Source organism: Solenopsis invicta, chromosome 9 (assembly GCF_016802725.1).
Source record: "Solenopsis invicta isolate M01_SB chromosome 9, UNIL_Sinv_3.0, whole genome shotgun sequence".
NCBI lineage: Eukaryota > Metazoa > Arthropoda > Insecta > Hymenoptera > Formicidae > Solenopsis > Solenopsis invicta.
Genome location: NC_052672.1, coordinates 16,825,477 through 16,845,064, shown reverse-complemented (window position 1 = coordinate 16,845,064; position 19,588 = coordinate 16,825,477). Strand labels below are relative to the sequence as shown.

Here is a 19,588-nt window from a genome sequence, read left to right as displayed (position 1 = left end):
AGAAAATATTTTTCAAATCCAAGTTTTTCTACATAACACCAGAGGAAAAATAAAAACATTGCTTATCATCAGTGAGAAAAATCTTGTATCTTATTTATTATTATTCTTGATTTTTATATTTGATAGAGTATGTGCTTGTTTTCAGAACCTAATTTACTTTTATCTCACTGTACACATAATTTTTGTATGTTAAAAAATATTAAATTTTAAAATTTCATAAAATTATAATTATAAATTTTATTTTCATTTTAAAATGAATTTAAAGCTTCTTTAGCAAAAAGTGTTAAATTAAGAACTTTCTCTTTTATATTTTGTTAATGTTCTATATTAATATTAAACCATGAATAATTGATATTGTTAAAATTCTCTTTAAATAAAGTTCTTTAAATATTAAATAAAAAAAATGAAGATTTGCTATTCAGTCTTCATAAAAGTTATTGCGCGCAAATAGCGTGTAAAGTTTATTGATTTAGCAATTTAAAAGAAAAGTGATTAAATCTATTATGTTTATTTTAACGTAATCAAAAAACATGAAATTTTTATAATCTATAATTTTGTAACAGCTTGTCTAATATTTGTATAACTATAATGCATCGGTGGTGATATTTTCGTTAAACGTATGAAAAACATTTGACATAAATAGCTATGTATATGTTACTTTTTTTCTTTATTTTTTATTATTAATTACATAGTTATTAGTTTATAGCGATTATGAATTAATGTATTAAACATATTAACAATTCATGTGGCACAAAAATTGTAGGATCATATTATCGCACACGATCACATAACAACGGAAAGATTACGAGATCACGCAATCTGAAATTATTAAATGAGTCTGTCATTGGGACCAGAATCAGGATCTTCGTGATAATTGTCTATAGTCCTGACTGACTCCTTCGTAACACCTAAACTTTTGTTTTTCCTTCGTGGCGGCGTAGGAATTTGCAAATTCTCCGCTACATCTTCCAAATCTTGAAACAACCTATCAGGTTTCTCGGGCGCTTCTTCCACAGAGCTTGCGCTATCTTTTGAATCGGCTTTGATATCTTCGTCTAAAATGTCAGAGCTTGATTTTAATTCCGATTTAATAATAGAATCGTTGAAATCAGGATTGATCACTTGATTAAAATTTTGTGACTTTTCGTCATGTGAGGATTTCTCGTCATTTTTCAAATCAACGTCCATCATGATCTTCTCTTCCCAGGTACAAAAAGACACTTTTCTTTTCTTCGGTGTCGCCGAGTCTCCGAGGAGCTCTTCCAAAGACACGGACAACCGATCTGTCTTATTCTCAAGCGTACTATCGACTAGAATGTCATCGTTAATTGAACGACATTGATCAGACACAGTTCTGTCGACTGCGTTCTGCTTTTCTACAGGTACGATTTCCGGCTCGAGAAGCTTCTCCACAGAAGTCTGTTTGCATTCCTCGCTCGTATGCTCTCGCTTCATAATTTCGTCTGGTTGATCCTCCTTCTCCAACATATCCGAAAGCGCGGCCTCCAGCTCGGTGAGGCTCGGCGTCATCGAGCTGAGATTACTTCCGTCAGTCGCCTCGTCATTCAGGACCTTGAGCAAGGTCGAATGATCGTTGTCCAGGATCTGAGCTTTGATCTTTGGCTCCGGACTCGGTGGTGGTGTCTTTACCAGCTGATCCTGGCAATCCTTCTTCAATTTGTTTGTCGCGTCCTTGGCTAGCTTCTCGTCGAAAAAGTCGACAATCTCCTCGTCGACTTCCTCCAGCATTTCCTGTGGCAACGACTCCTCCGATATCGTTCTGATTAACTTGTTCGTTACGTCGGAATGTGCACGCAACTCCTTCGATTCGTACGGATCGTCGTATGGCTCGCTCTCGTTTGACAGGCTACGGCCGAAGATCAGCCTCGATTGGTCGGATCGATCGGATTCCCGAATGATGGCGCCGTTCCTGCAGGACTCTTCGATCGTATCTGCCAAATGGAACGTCCGCGGTTTAACTAGTCACGTACGCGAATAGTTGGGTACCTTCTACACTCCAGACGATTACCCGACCGACCGGGATAGAATCCAAGAGCGAATAAGTGCATGGGATGGGTAAGGGCGCGGAAGTTGCGGTCGGATATATATATTTGGTTTACATAGCCGACGATTTCTTGTAAATAGGGAGAAGAATTTCACTCATCGTCACTTTTTCCCGGGCTGAGATTTATTTGGAATCGTTTTCTCTATGAAATCTCGGATCGAAAAGATTGCGGTAAAATGTTGAAAAGTTAAGAGAATTTATGATAAAAGACATTTATCGACTAAACATTAGAATTAACCTATTTAACTGTATCACGCAAATTTGCAAAATATTAAATTACAAATCAATTTTTAACGTTAATTTCGAGTCAGCGCGTTATGGATCTTTCATATATTATAATTGGGATATTTTATAACGTTCATGTTGTCACAGACCCGTAGTATTTTTATATGTATCGTAAATATTTACCAAAAGCCGAAGAACGATGAAGTTCCTCGTTTAGAAAAAATGGCTCTCTACGACCTGGCGAGGACGCTAATTCGCAAATCGGTGATGCTTGACAAATTTCCGACATCTTGGGAGGATCGAAATACTTTAACAACGATCTGAAATTAATTGATTGCTCGTTACGCTATGTATTAATCATTATGCTTTAATACACAATTTGCACGGGAGAGGTATTGATTTCAATACCTATTTTCATCCGTTAAATCGTCGGGATACTTCGATTCTCTATCAGAATCGATTAACGGCGATGCTGCCTTGCCAAAAGATTCGGGTTTCTGCAATGACGATTTCATATCTTGAACGCACGAGATTTTCATCTCAGCCGACTCAGCTTTCCCGGCTTCGGTATTTCGCGAGTGGTCGACAACATCTATACCCTCGGAAAGTCCACTTTCCACAGATTTATCGTTATAGATTTCAATCCGCGGCGTATTCTATAATCCACATTTAAAATATACAAATTAGTGCAAATGTATAAATTAATACGCCTTTTTTAAATTTATATTATGGAAACATTTCAGTAATATTATCTAGCGCAGAAATGAGATTGATGCGGCTAGAAGATGCACAGTAGAAAAATTAATTACTTCCTAATTAGAACGACGCGATGTTCAGTGATGAATATAAATTCGCGGGTATTCTTAATCTTTTCCTCGAAAGCGAATAAAATACGTTTCTTAATGCGATTAGTTTCTTAGACGTCTACTTAATATCGATTTCAACGCTTTGTAAACGTACCTCGACAGAGAAACGTTGGCTCGAGTCGCAATTACTGGTGTCACTGAGGTCCCAATCCTCCAATTTACTCGGATCGTACTTCATGAATTCGCCGTCGACGACCTCATTCTCGCTAGAGCCCAATCTTCCCAGCACCTGATACACTGACAGGTGCTCGATGCTGCCACGTCGCGGGATATAGTCCTCCAGACATACACTGGTTTTCTACAATCAAGAAATAACACGAGTGTAATTTTCGCCTTTGTTCTATAAGTCTCTTATACGCCAACGCAGTGAAACAAATTACATTAAAAAGATGACGAGAAAAAATTGAAGAAGCAGATAGAAAACGTGACTTTCATCAAGATATCTTTTTCATGAAATAATGAAACGTCACGAGAAACTTCATATACATTCTCAGTTGAAAGAAAATTGAATGATTGTTTAATACGATAATAATTATATAATAATGTAAAAAATGTAATTATGTGACGATAATGGTCTTCACTCAGTCGTTACGTTTTTTTTTTTTTTTTTTAATCGATTTTAAAACTTCTAAAGGTTTCAAAATTTCCGCGATTGATCAGTGAAATAAAATGGTGAAGAATGATTGTAGGGAACCTCAGAAAAGGGCGACAGGAAAGATTCGGCCGGAAGCGAGACAGTGCTGCATCTGACGGGTCTCTTAAACTTTATTTTCTCTCCTACACTTTCTTCGTCGTTCGTCGTGCTTTTCGTAGGATGCCTAGACACGTCTAGCTCATCGTAATTCGGCAAGCTAACGGTGCTGTAGTTCTTCGTCCTCGTATTTGCTTCCGGTCTGTCGTCATCCCTCGAGGAATCCCTGATCCGCCTCTCGAGCTCCTTCGACTTCCGTCTGTCCTGGCGATTAGGAGTCGAAGAGTCCTTAATCGACTGATTTCGCGCGAATCTCTCGTATTCCTCGTTCTCGGGAACTTTCCGGTGATGGTGGCCCGACTCCGAAATCCTCCAAGTTTTCTTGTCGGCGGGCGTCCTCTTGCCGGAAACCACCTCACTGGATATTATCCTTCCGGTACCATTAACCTGTCGAAGGAAGTCTTTCGATTACTTTCGTTATCGAAGACGAGTAGAATGAAAAATTTGAGATTAGTATAATTTCTAATATTACGCTGCAAATATTATCCACTTATTTTCCTTGCATAATTGATAAATTTGATAACTTGAATAATTTTTGATTATTTTGTTCAATTTGCAAGCTTAATTTACACAATGTATTTTAGTTTCAATGTAACATTCAATAGCTTTTAAACTCTAAAAGAAAGAGAAAAAAAGAAGATGTTACACATCCGTGTTAAATTGATTCTACGAATTCTGTGCCAATTAAAACTGGACGGGCAAGTTTCACTAAAGATACAGATCGTTTCATACAATCGATAATGTTCTGTTCTGTGATTGTATGGAAAGCAAATGGTTTACATTGAAATAAATTAGGAAAGACGAGAACGAGGCAATTTTTATATTTTAAACTTGGCAGTTTAAAATAAAAAAGAAATAATGAATATATCAAAACGATGAGGTGTAGTATTGATTCGGCGGATTTGGCGAATAAATTTGAAGATACGTCAATTACGATGAACCAACTCGCCTTATGTTCGTAAATCTCTTTCGTCCTTCGACCGTCATGCTTCGAGTCTTCCGTGCAGGTCTTTCCCGTTCCTCGCGTCTCGACATCACCGTTCTGGTCGTTGCTACTCGTCTTCGGCGATCTGACCGACAAATATAACGGTTCCTCGCTCGTATCGCCGCGTTTCAAATTATTGGTCACGTTCTCAGGAATCTCGTCCGGTTTCGGTGGCAAGGGTCTGCTCCTGTTCCTTTTTTTTCGTCTCGGAGGTGGCACAGGAGTGATGTCCTTCAGATTGGAACCTGCGTCGATACACTTATCCGAATAAATGGTTATCAGGCGTTCGATGTATCTACTCTATCCGATATAACGACGCTTGTAGCATGCAGATTGAACGGCTTTAACAATTTTAATAATGCCCAACAATATCGGTGGCCGTTAGCCGCGTCATCGTCGTAGCGTTAACGCGACTCGAATCGTTAAAGATCTACGTAGTGTAGCGCGATAAATTATGCGGGCTTATGGCTTACGCGCTCGGACAAGAAACGGAAGAGAGAGCCGCCGCACGCTTAAATTTGCGAAAGCCAGTTCTGCTTATGCGGCGCGCACCTCTGTTACGGCTTCATAACCGGGTACTTGAAATTACGTTGCATACGAGACGACGGACGGAAAGGTAGCGATACTCGCTGCAATTTTACGTGACATCGCGACGTAATTTCTGTACATTCAATTTCATCGTGCCATGGCTCCAATTCTCTTAACTGCGCTATTTTCACGAGTCGCGTAGAAAATTTATTACAAAATTTTAATTAGATACCTTTCATCTTTCTTAATACGTTTTAGATTTCGCTGCGCGCCGCGCGCGCTATAATTTCATTTCGTTTCGGTCCGGATCACGCACTCTCGCCTCGTACGACTCGTACGATAACGATCCACCGCGCAATTGCTGTACAATCTGACGATAAATCGTGAGCTTACAGCTGAACGTAGGTGCGGCAACGGGACGCGGACTAGCGCCGACAATCGAGTTCGGGAGAGTCGAGCTCGCTCTAGGCGGGCTGGGCACTTCGAGATTGACGTCCACCCAGTCGCTAGGATGAAAGGGCCTGTCCACCGAGTCTATGCTCCGTCCCCTCGTGAGCACTTCCCTCGGTGGTGAACCGGCGTATCCTATTTCGGAGCTACGCAGAAAAGATTAAGTTGATCCGCTATATACTTCCCTGCTCTATACTTCCAAATGTAAATATATGACAGCCACAAACGAATTTGATACGTGTAATCGATCATCCTGCAAGTATATTGCGTTAAGTTTGCGTGGAAAGAATCCATCGCGCGATGCACACGTGGCTACTTAAACTCTTATCGATATAGAACGGTACATAGACACGAGTAATTGAAAAGAGAAATCCGATTTTCAGAGATGTTTATGCGTAAGATATTCGATAACTCTGCTTTAATTGCGTATGTGGCAGTAATCTTTATTGAGAAACAAAGTGGCTTTTTTTAAATAAAATTATCAAGACATCACAAAAATTTCCAATTAAAAATTAGAACAAAAAACGCATAAAACGTGATTAATTTAAAAAAAATGGTTTTTGAAAAAGAAATGTATTTTCATATCGATAATCGTTCATCAATTAACATAGATGTGAGATAACATTTCTCCATTGAAAAATTTAAATCTACATTTTTTTTAATGAAATTTTTTTTACAGTTATATTTTTATTGAAATGACGTACAAATTGAATTGTTCTGCATCATTTAGAGGCTTATTCAAATTTCAGCTGTAACCTATTGCGAAACAAAAGAATCTGCGGAGGAGAAAAAGGCGGTATGAGATAAACGCGCATTCTTTCGTTAATGTCACGGATGCGCAGGCAGTCGACTGTTAACTCTGTGCCACTTTCGAAACAATTTGTGTCCATCAAAAACTGCAGCTCGGTGCGCCGAAATAATTCGGAATCGCTACGGTGCTACGTAGCTTATATGGTTTATCGCAAATGCATTCCGTGTTTCTTCGCGTCCCTTGAGCTATAACTCTTTCGGGACGCGAAACATTACCGGAATTTCTCTCATACAGTCTCCTGCTCGTGTACACGAGAGTGCCTTTCAACTTCGCACAAAATACCCCCGGTGCACGCGGACGATTTCAAAATATCTACAAAGAAGAAAGAATTTCCTTCGTCTCACCAGAGTATCTTTTATCAGTGATTTACTTACATTAAACTAAGCATCAATGGAGTAACGTGATAAAATATTAAATTCTTTCAGCATTTGTTAAATGAGTTAAAACAAAAAATTTTTTTTTTAGAAAAAGAAACTAATAATAAACGATTATATATAAAACGAAAAGATATTAAAACAATGACGTAAAAGCAATATTAAAACTACCTTCGTTAAAAGATTAGAACTTTTTTCTATATTTATTTTAAAGAAAAGCGATGCTTTTTATTTACCAGGTCTCCTCATTATGCCAGAAGTAATAAATCATGTTTACGAGGACAAATGATATTACCGCTTAAAACAAGATAGAACGAGATGAAAATAAAAAATAAAATTTTGTTTCTATTTTAACAGTCAGGAGATAGCACGAATAACCGATTGATCGATGTTTTATCCTACACTTAATGGATATCAATATATGTGGGCACGATTGCTCGTTCTGTACCAGCGAGGGGTCGTAACAGCGTGTGACACGTGTAGTTTATTTACTATGTTAACCCGCGCACATATATACGAGCCGGTGCATCGTAATTTATGCCTCGGCGTGCACGAATAATTTACGCGAAATGATCATCCTCGTTGTTCTTGCGGGCTCAAGTGAATTAAAATTCACACTGTTGAAACAATTCGTGTCGACGAGCGGATTATTATAAGCATGTCTCCGTTACGCATGTGTTTTATCAGAGTAGATTCACAAAATATGCGAATTACAAGCAACTGATTATTATCAATGTACATTTCAATCCGCAATTTTTAAAATTTGGTTTGCATCGTTGGTTTGCAGGAATTTGTCGGATGCAATTTATTCTTAATAAGATACTTATTAATAGAACACTTATTAGTAGGATACTCATAATTGGCGGAGTGATCAACGATAAAATGTTATTATGTTAAACACGAAGTTTTTCATTGCTTAATTTCACCTCTGCCGGCTTTAATGTGAAAATAAACAGTACTATCTACGGCGTTAATTACGGTCTGATGATAAACACTGGTTCAGCGTCGGGCATCCTAACGGGTCGCTATGAAGAATATTTTGCCAGTTACAAAATTATTGCGTAATTTTGCAACGTATACTCGTTTCACTCGTTATATTAACTAATTTTATCGGTGAAATAAACTTTCGCCATCGATAACTCGCGCAGATTGAAACTGACAATTAATATCGTCATGCTACGCACACTACGTGTAAGTTTGAAAAATATTTTTTACTTAAAAGCTGTTACATATATTATCTCTAATTTTTCAGGATATGTGTGTTTCTTTGATCCCCTAAAAATTACATTTTTATAAATAATGCATCGTTCTCGAGATATAACCAAAACGTTGTGAATAAATATGCCAAGCTGAAACACTGTAATATATTAATTCATTGAAATATTTTTATTTACGTCGATAAAAGACATAGTTTATTAATAGTGGCAAAATGAAGTATAGATCAAATGTACCGATCGAAGCTAAAATATTTTAATGAATAAAATCGTTCAACATTGGAAAAATGTTGAATGAATTGCGAAAAGGCGTGAAAGTCTATATATCTGTCTAAAATCTGTAAGAAGTAAATCTAAAATCTTTGATAAGCTTGTCTTTGCTCGGAGTACACTTATGTGAGTAAACAAATACTCTATACATTTATAAATCGTAATGATACGAGAGAAACGCTTGTTTAACTACGTGATATGTTTGACGACAATAAATTACAGAAATATTAACTCGCCGACTGCAAGGTACCGAGCCAATCACCTGATCGTTACTATCGCGGCAAAGTTATTGATCAATTTAATCAGCAAGACAAAAAATTTAATTGATCTAGCCGCGTGTACACTACACGCTCAAGAAAGAAAAAGATCGAGGAGAAAGTAGATTCCTTTGAACAGGTATAATTAAGCAGTAGTAAAGTTTAGTGTAGTAATACAGTTCTAATAAAAAATGCATAACGAGCAGGCCACTTGCCGCACGTTCTCATTTATATTTTTAGATAGATTAAGATTAACGTATGATATTTGTGATTGCAGAATTTTTTAAATTATTACTGCGCATTACGACTATCTATATTGAAATCACATTTCGTGTCTTGTAAATTTATACTATTTAAATGCGTAAATGAACAAAAATGAATAAAAATCTCAAATTAGAACAGACTGCTTGTTCACGTAAATAGATTTTATATTTAAAATTACAGATCCATTTTCATCATTGTAAGCTTCAATTTGGTTCACTTCATTTTGCAACTTCTACAGTTTATCTTTCAGTTTACAATGACATAAATATATCAAATGAATATTGGACTTTGCGACTAGTTCGACAAATACGCAATAGTTTTTAGACTTTCGCGCCTGCGAGCGGGTCCAGGAATGTTCTAGTGACCCTAAAAAGGAATCGGTAGAATGAGGCGTAGGATGGGAGCAAGTTAAAACGTGGCTAACCCACGCTCGATCATCGCCGTGTGGATTCACTGTCACACGGCCTAAAAGCTGTCTGAATATAGGATAAACCTGTCACACGGCGTAGATCCTTTTCCACGGTAACGAGAGAACCAGGGGACCACCGTCCTGCCCGCAACGCGCCACACATTTTACATGTAACGTGTCCGGGCTCTAAAAATATTCCTCTATCGAAATTCGATTCCTCTCCTCTCGCAATCGACACGTTACGATAATTCCAAATTCAGCCAAAATACCGAGTATCGCGTATTAGCAACTTTTTGTAAATACACCGTTTATAAAGAAATAAGATCAATTATAGCGGGAGGCTAAGATATATACAAAATTATTCCTCATAGTTTTTTTTATCATTTTAAGTATTCTGCTAATATGATTTCATTTTATGCTACTACAATACAATATGATATTGTTATAGAATATTTTAACTGTAGCGTGTCTATTGTAGAACATTTTACATGATAGAAAAGAACATTTGAAAAGAAAAAAAAAGTCTTTTTGTGGTTAGTCGAAAAAAATTAAATTCAAATTAATCCATTTATTTAACCATAATTTATTTTTTCTTTATTTCAAATTGTAAACTAATATACAAAAATCCGAAATAAAAACAATCCAGCTTCGCGGTCTTAAAAAAAATCGTCAAGTGTCTAAATATTAGTTACTTTGATTTCTCTCAAGATCAACGAACCAATTGTAGTGCTTGCGAGCACCGTATGTGATTCAATTATGAAAAGTGGCGAGGTAGAAATAAAAAAAAATTGCGTTATCGGGTGCGACGCAACGTTCGCCATTCCGTGACACGAGAGTGTGACCATTTAAGGTCGAACCTGCCACTTCTCTCAATTCATTGTAAAGTTGGGTTCATCTTCGACGATGACGCTTACGCGCTGAATCGTTTAGATTTCACTTCCAAGCTCTTGCCGTCCCATCAGGAAATTGCGTTCTTCCCTTCTTACGTGCAATATATCGCGATTTATTGCGCGATCGTCGGATGATAATAATCGTGATAACGCGTGCTTCTATTGCGTGTCGGAAACATAGTAAGATCGTTTATTTTAATTGTAAGATATTTACTGAGTCCGCACAACATTTCTTTGATGTCATATTGTCGTTTATAGCTTGAGGGAATTAATTGCCTGATATACGCTTCGTAACGCGTTCGATGATGTCCAATTGTATCCATAATATAGCTTTCGTATCGAACGTTTCAAGATTGGCGGAAAGTGGACGTGTAACGCGATTACTTGTCCATTACGCCAATAAGCCATCAAGTCCATTGTCCAAGTCGAATTAGCGGACCTCCTTTCATACATTCTTTTGTAACGTACTTCCTGTATGTGTGTGCACTGTGCAATGGCGGCACGTACGACGGCGTTAATCGCATTAACGGTATAACACAATTTTTCGTGGATCACCAGGAAAGAGCGAATCTCACCGCGTCACTTTCTATCAATTCAGATAGCTCCCCGGAATTAATATGGTCACACAAATTATATTTCCCGACCGCTTCTAAGTGATTATCTCCGACCCACGTTCTCGTGCAATTAACAACAACGATGATGCGCGCTCTTGGCAATAACCGTCAGCGAAATTACGGAGCGAGGTGACTCTTAAAGGCGACACTGAAATCCTGTTATATCGTGTCCGATAAAGTTTGCGTGCTGTTTTCCACGATTCGTAATCGTGAATTGCACGAGTATAACTTGTGAAAAAGAGGAAAAAAAAAGAAATGAACGGATGTGTACCTCGTAACTCTCTGCGTGGCGCCTCCTAAAACTGAGCCTTCCTCCTTTAAACCGGGATAAATCTGCAACAGAAGGAAGCATAAATGTTATACTTGCAGTTCTACATTCTAGGAAAGTTTAGATGAAGAGAAAAATACCGTTTGTATATCATTGTAAAATATGGATATATACTCTCATTAAATAATAAATCTAGAACATGTGAGAAAAATAGAAATATGTGTATAAAGTATTCTTACGAGGAAAAGTAATCTGCGTAACAAAATAATTTGATAAATTCATGAGTTTTAAATAAATCTGAAAAGAACGTGGTACACTATATCTTCATGAAGTGATTGCATTTATACTATTTCACAAAGTCACTACATTTTACTGTAAAAAAAAACTCTTTGTTATTTTGATTGCAATCAAGCAACACTTTGACGATGAGTTTACCTTGAAAATGAAAAACATCGTTTATTTAAATTTTGGATGCTATTACAATGATTTCGAAGCAAAAAATAATAATTTATAATATCAATAACGATAAAGCATGAAATAATTGCATGAAATAAAGCAAGATTGATTCTATTGATTTTATTTAATCGATAGCTTATAGGTAGTACCATCGAGAATTAATAAGTCATTAACAGCATAATTACTTTGACGTGCCCTTAGATTGGGAGAATGCGAGGGCAATTCTCTAGACAGGCGTTGAGACGCGAGGTAGATGAAGGATCGTCAAATCGATCGCGTGGGGAGTCGATTAAGCTAATTCGCATTACCTGGCTCATCGACTCGTTTATTCGACCATAGACGCAATCGATTGTGCCCCAGAAATACTTTTGAAAAGTTTGCGACCACAAAAAATCCATTTTTGCAACTAGCGGATTAAAGATCGCCCGTAAATCTTGTAGATAAAGTAGCTGCATCAATTTTTTTCTCTCAGCTTACTCTTATTCAGAAATCTCGGCACTCTAAAATGTTGTGCGGGATGACTATCATAATTCTTTCGGAGCAAACAGAATTCCTCGTTGCAAGATATTGCTTAAAAGAGATTTACTTTGAAAAATAGTATTTTCATTAAAATATTGCTTACAACTTGCTTAAAAGGAAAAGGTATTTCTTTAAGAAATTTTAGATGAGCGCAATTTTATAAATATCTCTCAATGACGCATATGCATGCAGCTTGAAAATTAGAATTAATATTGAGCGCAATTAGTCCGCAATTAGCGTTCCCTATATTCAGTTAGTGTATTCAATTAGCTCGCTGTAGCTATTTCTCAATGGAATTAGCAACTATTAACGAAATTAGAAGCATAATAAGCGTTAACGAAATTAGAAGCATCCGTTTTTAAATGAATTACTTGAATTTTATATTTTACAATACGTATTGCGAACTCGTTAAGAGATTTGCAACAAGATGATGGTTTCCAAACGCCCGCGTTATCTTTCAATTTAGTGGAATGTCCTGGGAAGACGACACGAGCAATAAGCTTAACGGAAACACGATTTGGTCCCTGACACTCTTGTCGAAGGATTACACAATCGGCGGCCATCCTGTGCGAGTCGCGTTGCATAACACTCTTTGTATCCTCGCGAGACGCGAAAACACGATGGCGTGCGAGAGGTGTGAGTAAGCACCGGCGAGCTCAATACCGTTTCACTGTCTTTACGATCGGCCTTCGGCTACGAGATATCCTATATGACTCGCCCATGTGACTCGCCCAGACGTTCTTAGCACATGGAACAATTATTTCCTGTACTTAATCAACGATATATGACGCTCGCGCGAATGTACACTTAGCGCTACACGAATAAGATATCTTTCTTCAAACAACATTTCTACGTGATGTTCAGTCTTTTTAACAACTCACGGAGTTACTGAAAAAAAATATCGAGTTATATTATTTCGATTGGGCATAGATAGGATAATGACATTTCGAACGTCAGACCAATTTGTTCGATTTATCCGCGAGGGGGAAAAAAACGAGCAGATAAAACATCGATCGGAATCGGTGCGTAGCGGGGAAGGTCGTTCGCTTCACGCCACGATGATTTTGGCAATTCGAACGCGTCAGACGAACTCCAGCCAAACGTCATTTTTCGCCAATTCTGTTTGTTCGCGAGAACGAAGAGCGAGCGTATGCGTATGACTTTTTTCTTTTTATTTACAGCTCATAACAAATTGTGACAAGGTTTTTATTTCTCTGAAAAAAAAAGAATAAATTCTTTTTGTAAACTGTACGAAAGATTATTAACAAAAAAAGTCGAAAAAAGCTTTTTTCTCACTTTCGTCCAGTTCAATTGTACAATTTGGAATTTATCGTACGCAATTCATAAATTAGAGGGTTGCATGAAAGCGAGCCTTCTGCCGTACGATAGACTTGAGCAACGAATTAAAACTCGGTCCATGACAGGTTAATCGCGAGTAAACGAGGCAGGGAGCCAGGGAGGGAGGAGCGATATAGCTTCGGCGTAATATAGATACGTTGTAAGTGCCGCGGCAAATAATAGGGCGTTAACGAGATTAAACGGGATGAGAGGAGCGTCCTTGCATCGATCTCGCGCGGCACGGTGAGACGGCTATGTTACCTTTCTACCTTCCACCGTATATGCATCGTGTATGCTGAACAGCCCTTTGGAAATCGTACACATGTCGCACTGCCGTTCCTCCGGGCGCGGTTTACATTGCAAATTTGTTGGGAAACTTCTCGCGCGCGACACGTTGCCCGACGAGTCGACGGGCAAAAGTTATTTTGCCGATTAAGTTACCCCCGAACCAGGACCCGGGTCGCCACTGTCCGGGAGCATTGTTTCGGCGAAATATTGTGTTCGCCAAACGCATTTGCCCAGGACTTTTGTACGACTACTTGCAAAAAAGTGTGGTCGATGATATGGATAATGTCAAATTTTATATAAATGAAACAATGTTAGGAATCAAAACTTGTTTTTATATTTTGTTGCACGGAAAGGACGGAAAGGTTTCACCGATTTAAATTTCTACAAATTTAACTAAACCTGAAAATAATTTTTTGTTAAATCATAAAAAATTATGTAGGACGCTTAAACTGCTTATTAAAATGTCAGTATTTTTTGTAGCATTGCTAATCATGCTGGAACGTTCTTCATATAATTCTCTTGATAATCCGACAAACTTATTTTCAAATCTAATTAAATTTTTAGACACGTCAGCAAAAACATTTTTTTTCCATGTAAGAAATTGCAATCATTATCCAATTTGTTGTCTTATCATTATTCGTTAGACTCATTGTTGTTGCAAAATAATTTTGTACATCAAATGTTTGATTGTAAAAGATTTCTCGTAAAAATTTAACGAGAGCTCTTGCGTAACTTTTAGAAATTGATTCGTGCATGCAAAAAAAGTGTGGATTTCCTGTGAAACAAAGTGAATCTAACACAAAGTGAGTCTAGCAAAAGAGAGATCCTCTACCGCTTGCAAATGCATTTCGCATGCCGGTTGTTTCGGCAAATGTCAATGCGACGAGAGAGAAGTTGAGACCTGGCGTAAAATCTGCGCGCATTACGGCACCGGTTGTTACACAGTTTTATTATATCTTCGTGACAGTGGGCAATTTTCTGGGTACCTGCGCAAATATCTAATGTAACTTTCACTATCTATTAATAATACAGTAGCGTAGGTCGATCGGCTAACGTCTACCTCCGTGAAACTGCGATTGCATTGCCGAGGCGTGATTGTCTTTTTCGGTAATAGGATTATCTAACGAAATTCGACGAACGCGGAATTTTCCAGATTGGAGTATATTTACCATGTAACGAATTTACTTCAATTATAATTTAGCGCTATAATGCAGCTTATGCAGTATTATTAATATTATAATATTATATAATATTTGTATAATATTATATTTTTTATATAATATAAAAGCAAAAACTTGTATATATATTTTACAAAAATAATGCAAGAAATAAAATTGGTTGTACATTATGTAACTTGCTTTGTTGCGTAATGTAAACAATTATCTGTTATCGAACATTTCAACAATCAAAATTTTTTAGTTGAAAGTGCCAAATTAAAAATGGCAGCTTTATTTGCATCAACCTAGCGTTTTATCAGAATTAATGTTGCAAATGTTTACATACTTTCTTGTCACGTGTAAATTTATATAAGAAGATTTATAGCCTTCAGTATGAACTTTTTGCTAATTAAGCAGCATATTATGCAGGATGTTTTATAATAATTTGATTAAAACCTATGCATAAAAATTCATAAATTTTATCGCTATATTTCAGCCAACTTTGTGTGTCACTGAGAAGTGTAATGCGTTTATTTCTGAAAGAAATATTTTGAATTATAATCTACTGATTATTCATACGAATTCATAAGAAACCGTCAAAAAAATCGACTGTTATGCAAATAACACTTGTTTTGCTAGCGTACAAAAAAAAAACATTGACTGCCACAAAGATACGGTTCCACGTTTTACGTAATCTTTATTCTGCTGCTAGATCAGTACTAGGTACCGGAGCTTCAATTACAAGTACATAGTGTATATCACGCGAACGTAATTGTATTCACATGGTTCTATGAGCTCTCGCATATATGGTGTACGCATACAAACACAACTCTGCGCAAGCATCGCTAAGGACGTTGCGTTTTCCATTTCGACGAGCTCGTGCATAACAGTGATATTAGTAGTAGCATATCATTAACTATTCAAAGTAGGTCGATTCATCGAGGCTCTTTAAGCCGATATATCTATTAAATCTGACGTAAATGTAATTTTAAAAATAAGTTTGCAGTAATCGGTGTAGAAAACTACAATTAAATTATTTTTGTTGGAAAGCAAATTTTGTGTCAAAAATTTGAAAAAATTTAATTATTTAATTAAACAACAAATTTGTTATATGGTAAATATATTATTTCAATCTTGAAAATTCCGCGTTTGTTGAATTTTGTTAAATAATGCTACCAAAAGAGACAACAATTGATAAAATATTTATATATTCTTAGTTAAAAATTCTTTAAAACAAAACGGTTGTTTAAAAACAGAATGTTAGTATAAAATTGTATCTTTCTTTCTTTGTTGTTTCAAGATTGCACCTACCATTCTCTCTAGATACGCATATGGCTGGACATGCATATGACTCAGCAAAGCATATTTTTAAGTCATGCCCGCAAGGTAGAAGTGTCGAGTGCGATAAGGTGGTAAAGACCGGAAACTAAAGTTGGCCCGACCCATCCTGGAACGGTCAGTAATCATGTTTCCCCAGTAATCTTAATTCACCCTCGATAAAGATAACAGAGAACTAAAAGTGGTCGAGACAAAGTTCCATTGCAGCAAATACTTATCGGTCTAAATTGCCGCGTTGTTGAAGCTTCGTGTTTAGATAGGGTAACTCCGGTATCCCACATTTATATCCCACATCTATCAAAAAACTTGATTTATCGTGTATTATTTACTGTTCTTAAAATAAATAAACTATATCGATAAGAACTTTATATTATCTGCTGCTATACACATATTTTTTAACGAAATATTTTTTTCTTATATTTAAAGAAGGAACTCTTAGAAATCGTGGCATTCTTACCGTATATCAAAACATACGGTTACTCATAAGTAGGATAATCAAGTTGAACAAAGAATACAAGAGTGAAGCACTTGTATTTTGATATATGTACTCCTTTCTTTACAATCCCTCCACACTTATGTATCTTGGCATAATCATTAAATCTTTTATACTCCCTACAGAGAGAGAGTAATCATTTTACGTAGGTTGCAATACAATACACATCGCTGCAGTACTCACAACATTGACAAATTGATTCAACTCACGATAGTTTCATTGCTATTAACAGTAAAGAATTGAAATCATAATACAATACTAATGTAACGTAAAGGCATATAACAGAGCGAGCAAATTACATTCACACGCTCTTTTTTATTTTATTTTATTCTTTTTTATTTTTTTATTTTTTTTTTTTACTTCTGCGTAAACTTCGAGCGACGTAAATACCGGAGTTATTCTAATCTTGAAAAGCACAAGGTGTTTTGCGTATGTATCGGTTTCGAGTCCCAGTTTCTAAGTCGCCACTACGACGTACGTATACGTGCTGCAGGAACAACGCAATTGTACAAATACAGATATCATATCATTCCCGCGATTTTACGCCCGAATACGACGTACATGACGCGAACCCGGAATATCGCATGCGACGAGGTATACACAGTTACTACATCATATGATGAATATGCGCATTCGCGATGTCATCATACGAAGGTATAATTTAGCCGAGTCTGAAAATATCTCGATGATTTGCGATTCGGCTCCAGGCGGTGTAAGCGAGGTGATTGTCAATCGGCAATTTAGAGCGTGGGCGAATAAGGAAGAAAAACATGTTAGCGTGTGTACAGGAGACGCACAATTATCGAACGACTGTTACGTTACTGTGTGCAATCTCTGTAATTTACATAATTTTTTGGTAAAAAAAAAAATAAAAAGTAACGCTGTATGAATATTTGAGCGGGCAGAAGAAACACGAATATTCGTGTAGAGGAATAACACTCGCGTTTACATCACGCGAATTTTTCTTTATTTTGCCGCGAATGAATAAAGCAAAAAAGTATAAGAAGAAGTGATCCAGCGACGACCTCGCAACCCGATTTTTCCTCTCCGTGCCATTTCTTACACAAGAAATCCTTGACGCGCGCGCGCGCTGCGTTTTCTCGTTTAACACCAAACTTATCACGCCGCATCTAATTGGCTCGTGAGTCGTATGCATGAGTCGTACGCGCCTCTCTCGCGAATGCGATCTACCGATGACCATCTGCGCTGTTCTAAAACGATCGCTTTTTAACGCGCCAAATATATTGCCGTTCGCCCTTGAACGGAAGCGAAACATCATTGGAGTAAATTCTTAAGTAAATACGAGATCGCGTATCGAAACGCGAGCAAGACGGATGGAAGCTATAATATAGCATAAAACGTGTAAATTATTTTTTTTATTCAGAAAAATATTAGATTTATATATCAGTCGTAGACTTGGCGATTCAAGACTTCTCCGGATCGTCTCGCGAAAGGTAATCTCAAATCACAGCGATTCTCAATTGGGAAAATGCGTGTATCAGTCTCTTTAACGTAATTGATCGTTTTTATGCTATCGCGAGTAAAAGCAGAGAGTCGTAATTGCGATCGCATCCGCATAGCCGAGATTCCAAATTAGCGTAGCACGCACGCCTAGCACGCGTTCGCAGATTCGTGCAATCCGTGCACGGAGAGCGCCATGTGTTTGCTTGCGTGTGTACATCCGCGTTATATAATAACGAGGACGCGAGTCTCCTCCGTATCCGTTTCAAGTGCACGTGGAAACCAACTCCTCCGCGTATGCTCTTTTTATTTTCATATACCGTCTCTCGCGCTCTTCTCATCGCTTACACCGGTGACGACCGGCCGGCGTAACGATCGTGCAAAATTATATGGCAAACAGATGTTTCTCGTGACACGCTACGAATACGATAGTCATCGCATAGTCACACGAGTTACATTCGTCATGGAAGTCGAACTATTCCGTTCAGAACTTAATAGCAAAAGTTAAAAGATTCAATTGTCCTGATTCGATTAACGTTTATACTTTGATTTTAAACGGATCGGTATAAAGTTTGGACGATTATTTTTGATACGTGTTTATGTGTACGTACAGAGTATGTAAATTTGAATTATAAAATAAATATTATCGAAGGAAGTGATATTTGACGTAAAATCCAATTCGCAAAATAAAACAATAAAGGGCGGGCGATTCTCTGGAATGCGAATTGGAGCAAAATATTCATGAGATTTCATCGCGAGCGTTTACATAAATTACATTCGCACGCGCAAAGCTTGTTAGCGAATCACTCGCGCGTCATCGATCACAAACACGATTAATTATCGATTAACGACTGCTCGAACAAGAAGTAAAACACGTTTGCGTACATACCCGATGGGCGCATCGTACGAAGACTCGATCCAACGGTGACTTGGAATCTTGGGCCTTGGAAGTTTTTTCCTTGCACCACGCTTGACCCATTTTTTCCCTATGAATTTTCCGGTTCTCTTCTTTTCTAGTCGAGTCGCTCGTAGGCGGCCAGAGTGCTTCCTTTCATCGATAAGACCAGGTGATGTAGGCCATCTTCAGACCCGTTCCTCGCGACCTGCCGTAACCGGCGCGGCGTGTGTTTCCTGCGTTCGAATCTCGTCTGAATCGTCGGACGTAAAAGAGAGGTCGGCGTGGCCCCTCGAGGGAAATGAAAAGAAGGCGCTGAGATCGTGCGTCGTCCACCCGATGCGTGACCTCCTCTTGCCGGTCTGGAAGAACGAAATATCCCGTTCATCTATTCCGTTCGTT

General features: G+C 37.6%; 2 protein-coding genes across 2 annotated transcripts in view; one reads left to right on the top strand and one right to left on the bottom strand.

Moving 5' to 3' along the window:
* LOC105206848 (phytanoyl-CoA dioxygenase) overlaps positions 1–19,588 on the top strand; it is a 131,992-nt gene that overhangs the window by 84,865 nt on the left and 27,539 nt on the right. The window lies entirely within an intron of this gene.
* Positions 661–19,392, bottom strand: LOC105201836. Its single transcript, XM_011170055.3, has 9 exons — positions 19,181–19,392; positions 11,245–11,306; positions 5,814–6,016; positions 4,857–5,137; positions 3,851–4,294; positions 3,251–3,454; positions 2,699–2,946; positions 2,474–2,610; positions 661–1,952 (listed from the first exon to the last, which is right to left on the bottom strand). The coding sequence occupies exons 1-9, from the start codon at positions 19,268–19,270 to the stop codon at positions 829–831; spliced, it is 2,793 nt and encodes a 930-aa protein (XP_011168357.1). The 5' UTR covers positions 19,271–19,392; the 3' UTR covers positions 661–828.